At 30.9% G+C, this 17,649-nt stretch overlaps 1 protein-coding gene across 1 annotated transcript; it reads right to left on the reverse strand.

Moving 5' to 3' along the window:
* Nucleotides 1–9,364: 9,364 nt before the first annotated feature.
* On the reverse strand, nucleotides 9,365–12,744 carry LOC123916018 (transcription factor bHLH137-like). The gene is made up of 8 exons (XM_045967338.1): nucleotides 12,122–12,744; nucleotides 11,709–11,894; nucleotides 11,362–11,427; nucleotides 10,982–11,050; nucleotides 10,815–10,883; nucleotides 10,527–10,712; nucleotides 10,166–10,301; nucleotides 9,365–9,829 (listed from the first exon to the last, which is right to left on the reverse strand). Exons 1-7 carry the CDS (start codon nucleotides 12,410–12,412, stop codon nucleotides 10,209–10,211), a joined length of 960 nt encoding a protein of 319 aa, XP_045823294.1. The 5' UTR covers nucleotides 12,413–12,744; the 3' UTR covers nucleotides 9,365–9,829; nucleotides 10,166–10,208.
* Nucleotides 12,745–17,649: the final 4,905 nt, after the last annotated feature.

Raw genomic sequence — 17,649 nt, forward strand, 5'->3', positions numbered from 1 at the left:
ATTTTTATCTTGTACAATGAATGATGGACAAATGATTCATTTTAGTATTTTTAAAAAGTTGTACTTAAGACAAAAAAAAAATTCATATGATTTAGTGAATGGCAATAATTTTAGTATTTATTCAGTCATTTGCCCCTCTATTTTGTTATGTCCCTTGAACAAATTTAAAATCAAACACAATACAGTTGAAGATGTACTATACAATTTTTTGTTTTTTTAGCAGATTAAACGTACTCTATATTTTATTCTATTTATATATATTTATATGAAGAACAAGATTTTTTTAGTTTTTCTATATATAGCATATGGAAAGTATAATAATATATTGTTGGGACAAATAAGTAGAGTTGGAGAGAACCAAGTAACTGAAGTGAGGAAAAGATAAGCAAGTGGAGGACTATAATTAGGTGTTATAAATCAATGTGAAGTTCTATATTATCTTCTCTTGTTCCTCTAGACAAATGGGACATGGCCATTCAATGGCTTAAGGATTGTGTGTGGGACATGGCCATTGGGCATTGGCTGCTAGTGTCACCTGAACCATGACCATCTCCAACCATGTTGCCTCTAAAGATGGGTCCTCCCTTCCCTTACTAACACCTTTGTATGGAACCATTAATTAGAACCCTTCCAACAAAGAGGAGTGTAGGAATATATCATCTCATGTGCTGCTTATCCTCCCCGGCAACAAAGATATTAAGAGCACCCACATCCATCAAACCCATTTGAGTTATTTAAATGGGTCCCACTTAATATTTTATATTACTTCACACTTCTTAATTATTTAAATAACTCAACTATATTTTCTAAATATCCATACAACCCACCAAACACTCTAAAATGGATCCCACTTGTAGGTTAATTGTTTGAAAAAAAGCAAGTAAGTTAATTGTTTGAAAAAGAAAAAGAGAAAGCATGGCTTATGTGGCATATAAAGAGCGTTGGTGTGCAGAGTGTCGCTCGTCACTGTAGAAACGGTGAAAATATGTCAAATATCCATGTTTCGTGACAAAGAGTGGTATTAAACAGTTTAAGACACGGTAAAAAGGTACCGATATTCATGCTCTAAGAAGATACCTCACATTAAAATTACATTAATTGTTGGATCATATTATATTTTTTGTTTACTTAATTTTTATCCTTTTTCCAATCTTATAAATTTCTCCTACATGCAATACTAGTTCATGTTATCAAGTTAATTACTATGTATTTTTTAATGATTTTATTTGCAAATATATTTAAAATAATTATAAAAAGTTTTGTTGCAAAAAAAAAATTCAAAATTTAATTTATAAGTCTATATTTTTGTTACTTGAATTTTGGATGTTTAAAAAGTTATATATAATTTATCTCATGGAAATGTCAAAAAAATAAATAAATTTATCTTAAATTTTGAAACGTCCAAAGTAAAATACACACATACTTGAAAAATTTATTCAAAACATATCATACACTAAATATAAACACATCTTAATGCCTATCATTATCAAGATGAACGTTTTTTCGTTCGCTATGTGCTGACTGGATGCTCGCGTGATAGGTGGACGGGAGAGATAGGACTAGGTTGGAAACTCCCAAGAAGATGGGGTTTGCTCACTAGCTTTCAAGGCGTAAGAATGAAAATTTTATCCTCCGATAAGATTTTAGCTCTACTCCGGGACTTGATTTCATTAGAGGGCTAGCGGCTCTTGTGGAGGTTGGTAGTTACCCATCTATCAGCCATAGATCTTGCGCAATTCACACTTATATATACTTGTTACTTCCAATTTGAACATATTGAAGGCCTTAATTAGATGCAAAATGTACCCGACAAGTTGTCTATGCCGACTATTAGATCCTTTCAATATTACACAAAAAATGTACATGTCTATATGATGTTACAAGCAAGCAGATACTCCTAATAATTAAGATTATTTTTCGGGACCATATTTAAGATTTGCTTACTAGTGACACTTTTTGAGTTAGATCTTCTTCCTTCGTAAATTACGCTAGTCACTAATCATAATCGAGCTTTTTAAAAACCCGTGTGAAAAGACTTCATTTTGATCAAACTCTATTATTCAATTTTGAAACTTCTTAATCTTGCATTGTGTGATTACAATTAGAATGACTCGTGGGTTGATAGCAAATATACCGGCATACGTATCCATACATAAATGTTGGCTAGCAAGGACAAACAAACTAATCGATTTACAAAATTGTTTGGAAGTGAGAAAATAAATAGAAAAATTTTTTGCCAAGAATAATTGGGAAAAAAGAGAGTAAATATTACTAGTGACCGAACCTGGATCGGAGATGATCTCGCTGGTGATGCTTATCTTTCATTTCAGTGAATAGGTGTATCTGCAGGTGCTCCGATGCTAAAGTTAGTATGAGTGTGACACAAAATTTTCAGAGATAGATAGAATGTATCTTACTCCTCTACATGAGAGGAGTATATATAGTCCTCAGTGTTGGACCAAGACCGTTGATGGTATGTTTAATGTCATTAACGATTGTTAAAAACGGCTGAAGAGTCATGGTGAACAGTAAATACTCATCATCCATCACGTCCGTTGACTTGAATCGAGTCTTCGTGAGTTTTTTTGTTATTGGGCCTGCTCGATGGTCCAAGAGGAGGATCTCCTCAGCGATCGGGCCATAAGCTCAATCCAGAACAATTACATTGATTAATGTTTTGTAAAGTTATTGAGTTTTCAATAACTTTACAAAATTACAAGTCATTTTTACTAAAGTTATTGAGTTTTCAATAACTTTACAAAATTACAAGTCATTTTTACTAAGAAAATATTTATTCTGGGAATTAAAATCAGTCGACTTAATCTCTTAATTTTTCACTCATAAACAAATTAGTCCACATACAATTTAGTAACAGCAACAAGAATCCACAGATATTTTTGGGCAAAATGGTCTCTACTCTCTAGCTTGTGACATGAGAATGATGTGGTGGTTCTCTCACCAGGAGGATGTCACTTATAGTACTCCTATGTATTTAACCTTCCTTAATATTCTATAACAAGAAAGTTTGACGGATGGACTATGATCCTCTTTGAATATGAGAGATTTGGATCATAAGGTTGTTGGTAAGTCGTTGTGTATGGACTGTTAGTGGTCGATAATGGTCGTACTCTATTGTGAAGGAGGATGTAGTATTTATAAACACTTCGACAACCAAGTTAATAGGCACCGAAGGTGAGAAGTATATTTTAAGTTAAATGTTGAATATCTGAAGTATCTTTTTTTATGAGGAAAGAATTAGAGTTTGAAGATTGACCTAGAATATTCTTTTGCAATCTCATGTGATTGTGACATTCGTTGTCCAATGGCAGAAAGGTTGTGCTAGACATTCCATGTTGTCTCTGTTGGACGGTAACCGCCTATAAGAAGGGCATGTCCATTGTATATAGTCTATTTTGTCATGGATCTGATTACCCAGTCCATTTGCGAATGAACTCTTGGCCCAGAAACAAACTAAAATGACAAAATGTTGCAAATCGGAATACATATTAATTTACTCAAAACATTTAGAGATTAAAATGACCGGTGCTTACAACCTTAAGGATTAAGTCATTACTCGTAAAAAAATTGTTTGAATGGATATAAAAAGGACAGAAAGATTAGCTAAGTACAAGAAAATATGGTTTTGCAAATTTTGGCATCCCTTTAATTATATCTCAATCAACTTTACTATATATATGGAAAGCAAAGCAAGAAGAAAAATAATAGAAAATGTGAAAGGGGTGAAAGAAAAAGAAGACACCAAAAAATTGTTGCACCCAAATAAGGATAACCCCACTACCTTGTCAGTCATGGATGCTTGCTTGTGTCTTTTTATGACATAAAATTTGACATTTCCCATTATAACATAGAAGCACGTAATAAGACACACGAATTCGGGAAACTACTAAAGCAATTTCTTGCGATTTTCCCCCAAAGAGAGATCCAGAGAGCTAGGATTGTTACCAAACGACACAAGGATAACTATGAGCCACACTGCACTTAATTAAACTTAAGGATAACTATGAGCCACATTGCACTTAATTAAACTTAGGGTATGTTTGTGAAAATTTGTCATCCCACCCACTCACTTTTTTACCTACTCCCTGTTTTTTCATTTTTGCCATTGGTCAAAAAATTCGGAACGTATTTTCCGAATTTTTTTTGCCTTTAAAAACAACTTCGGAATGTGTTTTCCGAATTTTTTCCAAATTTGAACTAAAAAAATTTGGAAAACGCGTTCTCAATTTTTTGACCAAGGGCAAAAATGGAAAAACAGGGGGTAGGGGACAAAGTGAGTGGGTGAGATGAGAAATTTTCTATGTTTGTTTCAGATTTTTCACCAAAAAAATCTTTTTTTTTTAAAAAAAAAAATCCATTTTTTTATCTTACTTGTGTTTGTTTCAGATTTTTTCAAAAATAATTTTAGTAAAAAAATTATTGTTTTTCATCAAAATGAGAATCTATTTTCAATAGCTTTTATCAAAATCCATTTTTTTTATCACTCATCATCCCTCACCATCTTAAAAAAAAAAAAAGATTTTTATGATTGTAAACAAACGAAAAATAGCTTTAGATTAAATTTATTTTCTTGAAAATGATTTTTTTCATAAAAAATGAAAAAGTCATTTATTTAAAATCTCAAACAAACATGCCCTTATTATTATTCATAAAATCTATTTCAAGTATCAATCTAATTAGTAGACACCCAAACAGAAGAGTTCCATTTTGTAGATGCCAGTATCAATATATCATGCGGTGAGGAGTGCTAGCAACACACTCTCTAACAAACACATTTCAACACACTCTTTTTTATTGGTTAAAATTTACATGGACTCAATTATTTTTATAGGGCCCATGTAAATTTCAACCAATGAAAAAGTGTTAAAAAATGTGTTCCTAACATTATTCTTGTTGCTAAATAGGTGAAGCATCTACCATTATAGGGTGCTCTCATATATCTTGTGCATGGTTAAATTGGTAATTGGGTTGTCTTTTTATCATTTGAAATTGACATTAAGTTTGAGAAAACGTATACTTTAGGATTATTTTCACTATCCACTATTTTGGAACACCATTTGAAGTCATAATCATTGCAAAACTCTGTATGACTGTATGAATTAACCAAACAAAAAAATTTGTACCGTAAGGATTCAAATTTGAGACACTACAAGAATTTTGTGAATTACGGCCACCAAAAGTCCCCATAAACAGCCAAAAAATGCCTTAGAAGGGTGAGTTACCGGTGGCCACAAGCGACTTTCTAAGCTGACACTTAATTGATGGTTGAAAAGAGGGAAACACGCTATGAAATCTCTAACCACCATAAAACCCATCGTTCGTGTTGTTATACTTAAAATTATGTAACTTGTTTTTATTAATTGTTGAATAAATAACCAATTTAACCATGCACAAAATATATGAGAGCACCTTATAAATGATAGATGTTTCACCTATTTAGCACTAAGAATAATGTTAGGAACACACATTTCTATACACTTTTTTATTGATTGAAATTCACACAAAGTATGACTTTGTTCTTGGTGTTGTTTAATAGAATAGATGTCGCCGCAAGATCGAACAGGTTGATTCAAGTCTTAGTAGCATAAAGCCCTATAAAAATACCCTCGGCTTATCAAGAAGAAGAATACTTAGATAGGCACAATCCTAAATGATGAATATTTAGGCACATTCACATAACTAAAAAAATTTAAAGATAAATTAATTGAGTAATGTGACTAATTTATTTTTCTTTTAAGTTGGTGCCTGTTTCTCTATCAAGAAATAGTGTAAAGCAAAGCTTCACCATCAAATAAAAGTGCTACCGTCATGAAAAACAAATCGTAAACAGTACTCAATTTAACTTTTAATGTTTCACCCTTGAGAGGTACACTTTAGAGTCTTAGACATGTGTCAAGCTTCTATATGCATTTAGTTGCATAAAAGTCCGTTTGACTTTGGATCGATATACTTAGCTAGATGATCTTGAGACATTCATTAGCTCCATTCCTTGTCACGTTTGTCTGATTAGAAGGCATTTCCTGTGTTTGTTTGATACTTAGCAAAACTGTTTTTTGTTTCCCTCACATCACAAAATATTGATAAAAGATTATTTCCTTTTCTGGAGCAGTTCTTACTATTTCTTCTTTGAATTTGATTTAGTTAATGAATTTGGAAGTGCATGTTTTCACAAACAAAATATAATTGGTAAAGAAGAAACTAAAACATTATTTAAATTCAATTCCAATATATTAATATTAATGAAATGAGAGTAGCATAAATGGTTGGTTGATCGATGGGTTGGAGCATTGGAGAGAAAGAGGTGTTGATTATGAAGTTCTAGCTATTTTCTAACCCTTTATAAACCTAAGACAATGCCATTATTTATTGGTCAATTCACAGGTGATGAATGAATTTTGTGTTGTCATATAACCATATATAATTGATATAGCAGATCTAGAAATATTTGATTTTGATCGGACAATCAACAGGTTTGCTTTGCGTTTTAATCTTTTAATTAGTTAGAACAATGTTGCAGAGTTAAAATACAAATTTCACATCTTAGTTGATCGGCTGAAATCATGTGACCGCATAAATGAAGGATTATTCTAAGAGTATGTTTGGATAGAGAAATATTTTGATGTAAAGTTTTTAGGGAATTCAAATTTTTTGTCTAAATTTTCTTGTTTGAATGATTAATTTTTTTTTAAAATGATGGAAATTTTTATGAAATATTTTCCCCAAATTAAATTTAAGGAATTTCTATTTTTTTTTAATAAGTAAATTTAAGGAATTTCAAATGACATTAAAATGCTAGAAGTTTAAAATTCGTTCCTCCTATATGTTTCAAATTGACCCATAATATTATTAAAATTGCAAATTGACCCCTATTTTAAAAGAAAAATCAAATTGGTTCTTTTTTCAAATTTTAAATTCCACCAAAAAATTTCAAATTTATAAAAGTGGTCCAAAATATTTACAATAAATTTTTTCTATTACTCTATTCAAACATACACATTTAAAAATAATAATAATAATTCAAATACAATAATTAAATTACTTAGAATTCTAAATCCTCTAAAATTTCTAATTATTTCATCCAAACATAATGAAATCAAGCTTGTCTCGGTAGTCCATAATTTGTTGGTGTGTAGCAAAATGATTACTCTAGATGTGTAAAAAAAACAAAGAACTAACACAAAAAAAAAAAAGGTGTGTCAAAACTCAAAATTATGAAAAACTCCTATAATTAATATTGCTTTCCTAGTATAGCTTTTCAAAAGTTAGCAACTGCTGGTCTATAGAAGTAGAAGCCAAGTGGAAAATATGCACCGACCGGCCCATAGAATAGTTGCTGATGTCCAAATCCAGCATTGATGAACATGATTTGAAAATCATAAGGATGAGACTCATCAATGTAACAACCTTGGTTTTTACAAGCCACAATTAATAACCTGCTTTAGGCATCATTTATGTGGGTACAAACTTTTACAAACATTTAAATAAAGGATTTACTCCCCTTTCTCATTTCATTTCATTTCATTTATAGTTTTTAAAATATAACAACAATATATATATATCAATCAAAGAGATGAGTATATGTGATTGGTTTAGTTCGGATTGTGGCTTTGACATATATGCAATAATTTTGTATTAAGTATTAATTTAGTGGTTAGAATTTTGCCTTTTTAAGGTAAATAAGTGATAGAATAGTTACCGTTCGGAGATGCCGTCCAAATGATAGAGTCTTAAATCTTATGTTGCATGATATAGTTCCCTATGTGTGAATGGTGAAGATATGCAGCTTCATCCAAAATTAAAACACTTTTGTTGGAGATTGCTCCGAGGTTGTCTTCTCACTAGATTTAATCTTCATAGGCGCGGTGTTCAATGTCAAACTGTTTGCGCTCTTTGCAATGGCGCACTTGAAGATGAATTGCACCTCTGTATAGATTGCTTTCACGCTATCTCGTGTTGGAAGGAGGTAAATCTTTAGCAAAGTCTAGAGCACCAGTTCCATAAAAGTGGTAGTTTCTCCTCTATTATCTTCTCCACTTTTTGAAGTATGGAAGAGACTAAACAATCTCTCTTTGTTGCCGTACTTTGGAGTATTTGGCGTGCACGTAATGAATGCATTTGAGAAAATAAACAAGCGAACCCGATGACCTCCTGTAGGCTTGCTTCAGACCTGATCCGTAACTTTAATTGGTGTCGCAATATGCTTAATACGGATCATATACCTGCTCATGTGTTTGCTTGGAAGAAACCTTCTACAAATTGGTTGAAGTGTAATGTTGCTAGATCGTCTTTATTTCAGTCTATCTCCAGTGTTCATCATTATTATCCACCCAGTTGTATCTCTTCTATTATATTGAATGAAATACAATGAGTTCATTTTGCTTTGAGAAAAAAAAGTGAATAAGTGGAACCAGAATTTAAACTCTAATTCCTGCATATTACATCTTTATTGATTGAAGAAGTATATAATTATAGTTAGGGAGAATAGAAACAAACATGATTGACTAATGACTTTTTTTCAATGAAAGGAAAAAGGAATGCACACAGATTTTCCTATGTAAATGATTAAAGAAATCATACTCATATATGAGTTGCAGGCAAGTCAAAACTATACTGCAGTCTACAGAGTTGAATTTGGGGGAAAAAGCTGCTCACATTTTTTCAATGGATTGCATGATTTGGGCTTTGATTGAATAAATTGACTTAATATTTAAATTTACTACAAATATAAGTATTCTGAATTAGTAGAGTGATAAAGGATGATACTGAATTTGAATCTACCGTTCAATAAAAATTAATAATATATGTATATTTTTCATCAAAATATCTACCATGTGGATGTCAACGTTAACAACTATGTGCATACAATGTAACGAGGTAATAGGAAAAATAATGGTACAACAAGTTTTTTATTACGAATGATAATTTAAAGTATTTTAATTGTTACCTAAAAAATTTAAAGGATCTAATTGTTACAATTACAAATGCGAATCTTATAGGACATCTGAATACATTTTGGCTATTTTTTATTATAAAAATAATTTATATTTATGTAATAAATTCTTAATTGAGATGATTGTTGAAACAACCCAATAGTTTAGTTAATTTTATTTGTTTCTTTATATGAACATTTGATCCATGGTCTAAGATCTGTCTATGATCTGAAAATGAAAACCCAATGGCACCACACACAGTAAAAAACTAGTATTAACAGTAATTGAGTTAAAGAAAAACACAATAATTCCAAAGTCTGAAAATTCTGCAGATATATATATACCCCATGAAGTTAACTAAACAAAAATAAAAATGCATGGCATGTCTTGTCAAAAAACTGTTGAGAGTACATCAATAACATCATCAAACATTAATCATTTCTCAATAACGGTGACAAAATTAACTGCCTCAACAGAATAACTGCCACCACCACAACAACATAAATATCAATCTTATTACTAGTAACAATAATTTACATAAATTTCAATGAGTCTACTCTGATGATAAGATATCTCTCTAGGATTCATATTCATTCATACAGAGTCTCTTGAAATATGTGCATCAGAATAATTTAAGACTTTATAGTCAAAATTATTATTAGAACAAAGGATCTAGAAAAAGATATGGTCTTATTTTGTCGGCATTTTTTGTCCTTTTGGCTTCCTCATCCATTAATTTTGCTACACTTTATTCATCATGTTCATATCTCACTTTAATTTGGTGGACTAGGAAAAACAGAATCCCTTCATCACAACCAACCTTCTACTACTTGTTTGGAATTGGAATTTCACTCTATCTATACTACAAATGATAATAACACCTTGCAAAAAGATTCAAATACAATGGGTCAGGAGATTAATTATAATAAAAATATACTAAATTTAAATATGGTTTTAATCTGCGCTTTGGATTTTAGTCTCCGTAAAAAAAATCTGTTTATTCATGCAAATTCAAAAACTATTGTTTTTAGTCCCTGATGTCATATGTGGCCCAATAAAATCATGTCATGTTATTTAATAAGTTGACGTTAGAGACCGAAAGTAACGGATTTTAAATTTGTAAGGAAATGTTATAAGTATGCAGAGACTAAAAACATATATTTAAATCAATATACTATAATATGGTTTGTTTTATAAGGCATGAGTTGTGAGCTTACAACATGTTTGTAGACTTTGTAGGGCAGATATGTGAAATTGATATTAATTTAAGGAACATGTATTGTTGCCGAATCCATATGGATTAAGAAGCTTTTGTCGTTGATCTTCTACGTCCCAAAAGGGTCCATCAGTGTGCTGAAAATGATGTATGATTTTCATTAGAATATTATAAAATGATCTCTAAAATCATAATTAGGTTTATCCTTCAATTGTTATTTGAAAGACTATTATGATATCAGGTTTGTGAACATATCAGAATTGTCCACTCAGCAGATGTACCGGTAGTATATATATCTAAATAACATTGACATGAGCTAAGCCAATTAATAATCATATATAAAATCTTATGATCTAAGGTACCTCAAAGAAGGTATTTGACCTCTGTCCTTGAAGAAAAACTTGAGTTGGATAATCCAAAACATAGTGATCATTATCAGCAGTGTGGAAACTTGTGTCAGCAAAAGGTGTGGCATGGTTGGAGCTGCATATTGCTACAGATTGTAGTGGTCCTGATGTTGGTGATGGTGATGTAATGCTATTTAATCTCTGAAAATTAAATGAGAAATTAAGTTTAATTTCATCATTAGTCCACTAATTAATATATCTTCAAGTACATGAAAATTAATTTCTTAGTACTATTTTTCTTACCTGATGATCTTGGTCCATTGCAAAGTCAAAGAAGATTGGATTCACTGAAGCAAGTTTCATTGAAAGGAACTGCAAAAGAAATATACAAGTTTATAAAGTTAGGCTTGTTGGTTTATGAATCAATGACCAAAAAGTACAAATTATATATTTTTTTATGGTACCATTACCTCTACTTGATTCTGTAGGGACTGTACATAATTGATTATTTCATCCAACACAAGGGCCTTCCCAGTTATCTATTTAATATAAAAACCAAATCAAATGTGGTTGTGAAAAGAGCCTATAAAAAGATAAGTAGCACTATTGCACTAACACTTCAGATGAAAGTTGTGTCTGATATTAGGACACATGTTAGTGTTTGATACTAACATAACACGGATACATATTTACATTCGATTACTTCCATTTTTTTTAAATTAGCAAGGTGTCAATGTTTCAGTAGTAGTGTTGCGTCCGGTGTCGGTGAAATAGAAACACATAACCAATATCTCAAGTTGTGTAAAACAACATTAAAAGTACACAATAAAGATTAAAGAAACCATCATACCTTATCACAGCCGGGGACAAGTTGCTGCAATATCTTCATCCTTTCACTTATTTTCTCTCTTCTCACCTGAAATCCATATTTTGCAACATTAATTTACAATGAGACATGAAGTTTTGGGGACAATTAAGTAATTCCCTTTCGATTGTTACGGAGTAATAAACCTATGTAGCATTGACACTTCTGTCCAACGCATGTCGGTGTTCAACACCGAGACCAAACTGACTAGTGACTCATATATTTACATTAAACTATTCAATTTTTTAAAAGTACTATCAATGTTGAAGTATCGGTGTTCACTGTCCGGTGTCTGTGTCGGTGTTTTATAACTATTAACCCTATTTGTATACCCTTTCAGCAAGGCTGTGGCTATCTGTTGCCTGACCCCTTCTTGCTCTGACATGGATATAGCCAGTTGGAGGTTCTTCAACATTTTTCTTTTGATCCTTCTTCTTCTCTTCTTTTTTCTTCTCGTCTCCTTTCATCCCCTCACCACTACTCTTCTTTTGTTTTTTGCCTCTCCCTTCTTTTGCATCCTATTCAATAATTTGCAAAGTCATCACAAAGTAACAAAATCAATAACATGAACAATGATTATATATTCACACACACATAAATCAACATCTTTTTTTGTATGTTAACAGTTAACCCTCTAGTTCGCAGGGGAAGGACCCCGATAATTCAGAGTTCAGCCGCGAGGTAAGTAAAGTTCGGTCAAGAATTGTTCACACAGACATATAGTACACACATAAATCAACTTTACCTTAGATAAGGGGCTACTCAAAGAAGACTTGTTTCTAACTCTTCTCTTCTTCTCCATAGAACTCACTTTCTGAGTAACTTGTTCACCCTTTTCAAGATTATCAACAACCATGGAAGATGATTCAGGACTAAGATTCTCACATATGCTATTCTTAGAGTTTTGTTCAACACAGCTACTACTGTTTATAATATGGACTTGGTCATCAAGCTGAGAAGACATCTTAATGGTGAAGTATGGTGGTGCAGAGTCAACAAAGAAAGGTTGTTGGTAATGGTACTCAAAAGCTGCCATATCAGGAGTGAGTTATCAAGATTTGAGAAGTCTTGAAAATGAAAGAAGAAAGATGAAGGTAAAGACTGGTTTTTCTGTTTATGGTGTTGGTGATGATGATGATGATACTCAAAAGCAGGTAAGGTAACAGTGATGATGAAGTCAGGAAAAGTTGGTCTGTGACAAAAACACAGAGAACAGACCTATATATAAACATATTGTGGCATATAAAATAAGCTGAAATCTTTAACTTAACTCATTCCCATGCAGAGAACGGTACATGTATATTTGACCAGTCTAATCTCATCAAACCTCTTATGTTTTTTCTCTAACATAACATAATTGTCAATAATAAATGAATCCCCTGTATTGGTCATATATAAAAACAATATTGTTTAATTCATTTTTGTTGGCTAGTTAAATTGAATTTATTAATATTTTTTATTTACAAAATGACTCCACTGTAATTTGGAAACTTGGCATTTCAGTGGCTCCATAAAGTAAGGTCATTTTTAGATGTTGAGTTGAACTTAACAACACCATTTTAAAATTGGCTTGAAATGTGATTTTTTTTTATTTTGGTACAATGAGTTGTGTAAATTTATCCAACTACAAACATATTTTTGCTTTTATTTTATTTTATTTGATGCGAGACTCTTAATACACTTTTTCACATATCATAGTGGATGACACAATAAGTATGAAATAATTAAAGTTGAAGTCTAACATTAGTGATTGAAACATAGAATGTATGAGTGTTATAAACTACTGAGTATCAAATTTAATTCTTACTAATTGTTAAAATCTCTAGATGAAATATGACTTGACAATAGTTTATAAGTAGAGATATTTCTCACCTTACAAGTCAAGATAATATGAGTCTATTCGAGATTTGTTGGGCTACCTACTATCAGATCACTTAATTAAGTCTCGATTCAATGTTTAATCAATCATAGATATTAGAGGAATGTGTTCATATTGAATGAGATATAATATTATAATATGACCTTTATCAAAAGCTATTTCAATTGTCATAGTAGTAGAACTCAATTTTAAAATTAGTTGCATTTCTCCATGAAAAAAGAAAAACAACCAACAATTGAAGCTCTAAAATCCCTAAAAATATAACCACAAATTGAAAAACCCGAAAAATCTTTAGAAGCATAATCTATAACACAATAAAAAGGTTGAATTTTGTGTTATCTTTTTTCTCATTTTTTTTTTCCAAAAAAACAAGTAACATTGGACTCATGTACTCCCAACTTATTGCCTCTCTGGTCATTATTATAATTAAATTATTTTTTTTCTTTCACTATTATAAGTAAAAGTCGACAACTTTAAAATTATGGATAACAAGTGGCTTTTGACTGCAGTTGTTAAGAAGTCTAAAAAGAAAATAAAAATTCTAAATAAAAAAAAAGATAATTTTTAAAATTTTAAGATATTGAATACACGTAATAAACATAAATTTTTTTTTCTCTAAAAAATATCCTTGCCCCAATAATTCTTGTTAGTGTTTCTCTTCATTAAAAAATGTTTAATGCGTGTTTTCAACTAAATATAAATTGGACATTGTAGTAAATTTCACTCAAGACCTCGACCCATGTATATATATTGCGAGGTTTCTACTTCCTACCAACTGAGTTAAGCTTATAGTAACAATTCATACACTTAATAAACTTTTTAATTATTGTAAAAATATTTTTCTTATTTATAACAATAATCGTAGATAGTAAATACAATTTGTCTTTTTGAAACTCTCTCTCTTTTTTTTTCCTTTTTTTTTTGAGATTTTCATGTTATAAGTACAAATTTTTCACCGTTGTTTAAAAATGACTAATATTTGTAAAAAAAATTGTGAACGCACTAGGTGGATTTTTGCCCTTCCAATTGAGTTTTCTTCTTAGTTAAGAAGCCAAAATTCTTTTCCAATTGGACAAAGTCATTTTTAGTAACTCTATTCATCTTTCTTTTCTTTTGAGTCTGTAACTCACTTATCTCTTCTCCAACAATGATTGATTTATTGGCTAAATTATACTTTTGGCCTCATAACTTTCACAAACTTGTGATTTTGGTCCCCCTAACTTTAGCTTATTTTTTAAAAGGATGACCCCCACTGATTTTGACCAAGTAAATGCACATATGGTATGTGGCTCACCATGCTATGTCAGCATGTCTTGTCGCATGGACAATGACCCGCATGCCACGTCAACTGGCTTACCACATATGCTGACGTGGCATGTGAGTCATTCTCCACATGTACGTGATAAGACATGGTGACGTGACAATGTGAGTCATTGGCCACATTTGTGTTGACTTGGTCGGGGGGGCCAAAATCGTAAGTTTGTGAAAGTTTACGAGTCGTCCTCTTTGTGAAAGTTTAGCTTAAAACTATAGTTTTTTTTTAACATAGATTTGAAGCTTAAAAAACTATTTTCGAACATAGATGAAGGACTAAAAAAGACTAAAACGAAGAGAAAAAATATAATGGATCAATTTGTCACCTGAAATTAAGTTAAATGACTAAATTGTATTTTTTGCCTAAACTAAATCATGTTACATAGCTTAGAAAGATTGAGTGACTGGGTATATCCACTAAATAGAAGCATTTGCTACAATTGTGGCACATAAAACGTTATTCATTAGTGTCGGAGAGACAAAGCTCAAGTTGAACTTTTGATTGTGATTGTGATTGTGATGTTACAATACAAACTTGTAACGGTCCTTGCCACAAAAACCGGACAGTTATGTACCGGAAAGTTCACATGGTAGAACAGTAGAAAATATACAAGAGTTATTACTAATAATCTTTAAAACACTAGGCATTGTTTCTGGATGTTTGGTTGGTTCCATTTATTTATAGCTTTTTTCATATATACACCTTAAAAATAATCCCTTATCCACGGGGAAAAGTAACTTATTGTATACCGTACTTTAACTTGTTTAGGTAATTTTCATTTTATTTTTTAAGCAATAAAATGTTCGCATAAATAAGGATAGGCCCATAGTTTTAAAATGCACCTACTCCATAAAAGTCTCAAGTTGCACGAAATTCCATCGAAACTAGATGTCTCCACATAATTTTAATTTACTTTTATTAGGATAAAATTTAACAAAGATGTCTCCATAAAAGTCTCAAAATTTAGTGCCATGAATGAGAAGAACAAAGACCTTCAAGAAGCAATAAAAACTTTGGGGATGGCTAAAAAGTTGGATTTTTATATAAAGAATAAAGTTGTTCAAAACTTGACAAAAGTTCGCCAAAGCTAAAAAAAGGAGTGCTCCAAAAAGATTTAATAATTTTTACATTTCTAGCTTTTTTGTGTAACAGATGTATTTCGATTTTGTTGGGTGTGATTGTGGCCGCTTTTTTAGTTTTTCTTTTGATTTATATTCAGACTCAAGTGTTTTTGTCTAAGTGTTCCATTTTTTGTTCTGCTTATGGATTATGAGTGTCTTTTAGATATTTTTTGTTTTGACCCTATCCCTGAAATCGTTTCGACATGCCTTACCTGTTGGTTAGGTAAATTTTTAATCATTGAAAAAGAAAGAAAGAAGTCTATAGAAGAAAGACTTAGCTTTTCATGTATTGATTTTGTGCCTTTGTACATTATAGAGAGCTTACATAGCCACGTGTATAAAAGTGTCACAAGATTCATATTTTTCTTAAAATTAGTTAGAGAGATTAAAATAATTATAGATAAGATACATTAATTATTTAATGAATAGTAACAAAGTTTTTGCATATTCCCTACATCCTTAATTATAAACAAAAGTCAACTTTTCAGATTTATTAAATAATTAATGTATCTGGTCTATATTATAGACCAAATACATTAGTTTGTGAATTAATCTAAAAAGTATATTTTTGCTTAAGGATGAAGGGAGTAATTTAGTTGATAAAAATATTATAATATGTATAAGTTGAAATTTTATAGTAGAATTTTTCTCTTATTCCCTCCCTTTAAGGGTGTGAAATTTTGTTCATTAAACTACTAAAAAAATGCGAGACTAATATATCTCTCTCTATTTTAATTTGGCATATTAAAATTGTTCTATAAGAGAAAATTGAGTAAAAGTGAGCTAATGCACTATTCGGTTGATTGGATCATGCCGATTCTAGTATGAATCAAATTTGTTGGCCCAATACTTTATGAGATGCGGGACAAATGGACCTACTTATTAATATCGAATCTATACAAGAAAGTTGATTGTTCTGGAAAATTCAAAAATAACCTTACTTAAAAATTTGTCATGTGTTCAAAGTAAGGGTAATTGGTGTCCAAAAATTTGGCAACTGAATTGAAAGTACACAACTAACCAAGTCATCTAAGCCATATTCCATCTTGTGAGTGCAAATGTTACTTTATTGAAAGACATAGTTACATTTTAACCAAGCCACAAATCACTTAGTTACTTTTGAAAACAAATGCATGTGACAATGTCCTTTATTTTCCAAGTTGTCATAAGTTATCTTTTGGAGGCAACCTATGATATTCAAATTTCAAATTAAACATATTTATATATTACTCAATCTCTCACTCAACATCATCACTTACTAATAAAAATTTCAAAAAAAACTATTTTATACGGGGTAAATTCTAACTGATATATAAATTTTAACTATCATATGCGGGATAAATTATCACTGATAAAAAATTCAAAATAATTACCATATGTGAGACAAGTTCTAACTAATATAAATTTCAAAGATACTATTTTACACGGAGTAAATTCTAACTGATATATAAATTTTAACTATCATATAGGGATAAATTATCACTGATAAAAAATTCAAAATGAGTATCATATGTGAGACAAGTTCTTACTAATAAAAAATTCAAAAACACAATTTTACACGGACTAAATTCTAACTGATATATAAATTTTAACTATCATATACAGGATAAATTATCACTGATAAAACATTCAAAATAATTATCATATATGAGACAAGTTCTAACTAATTTTATTTTCAAAAAAACTATTTTACACGGGGTAAATTCTAATTTTGGACCAACCCTTGGTCTGATGACACTAATTTTGGAATGCAATGCAACATTTATACTTCTACGATAAATATAAAGAAAGGGGAATATGAAAAGCATATCGCTGATGGGTGGTACGATTTTAAGATTCGACACAGGCCAGAGAACTCAATGTCCATATTGAACGTAAGGATTAATATCATCTAACATGTGCCGTGTAATGTTCCTGCATCCTTTTGCTATCAAAAACTAATCTAATTTTAACTTAGT

Source organism: Trifolium pratense, linkage group LG3, assembly GCF_020283565.1.
Source record: "Trifolium pratense cultivar HEN17-A07 linkage group LG3, ARS_RC_1.1, whole genome shotgun sequence".
NCBI classification, from domain to species: domain Eukaryota; kingdom Viridiplantae; phylum Streptophyta; class Magnoliopsida; order Fabales; family Fabaceae; genus Trifolium; species Trifolium pratense.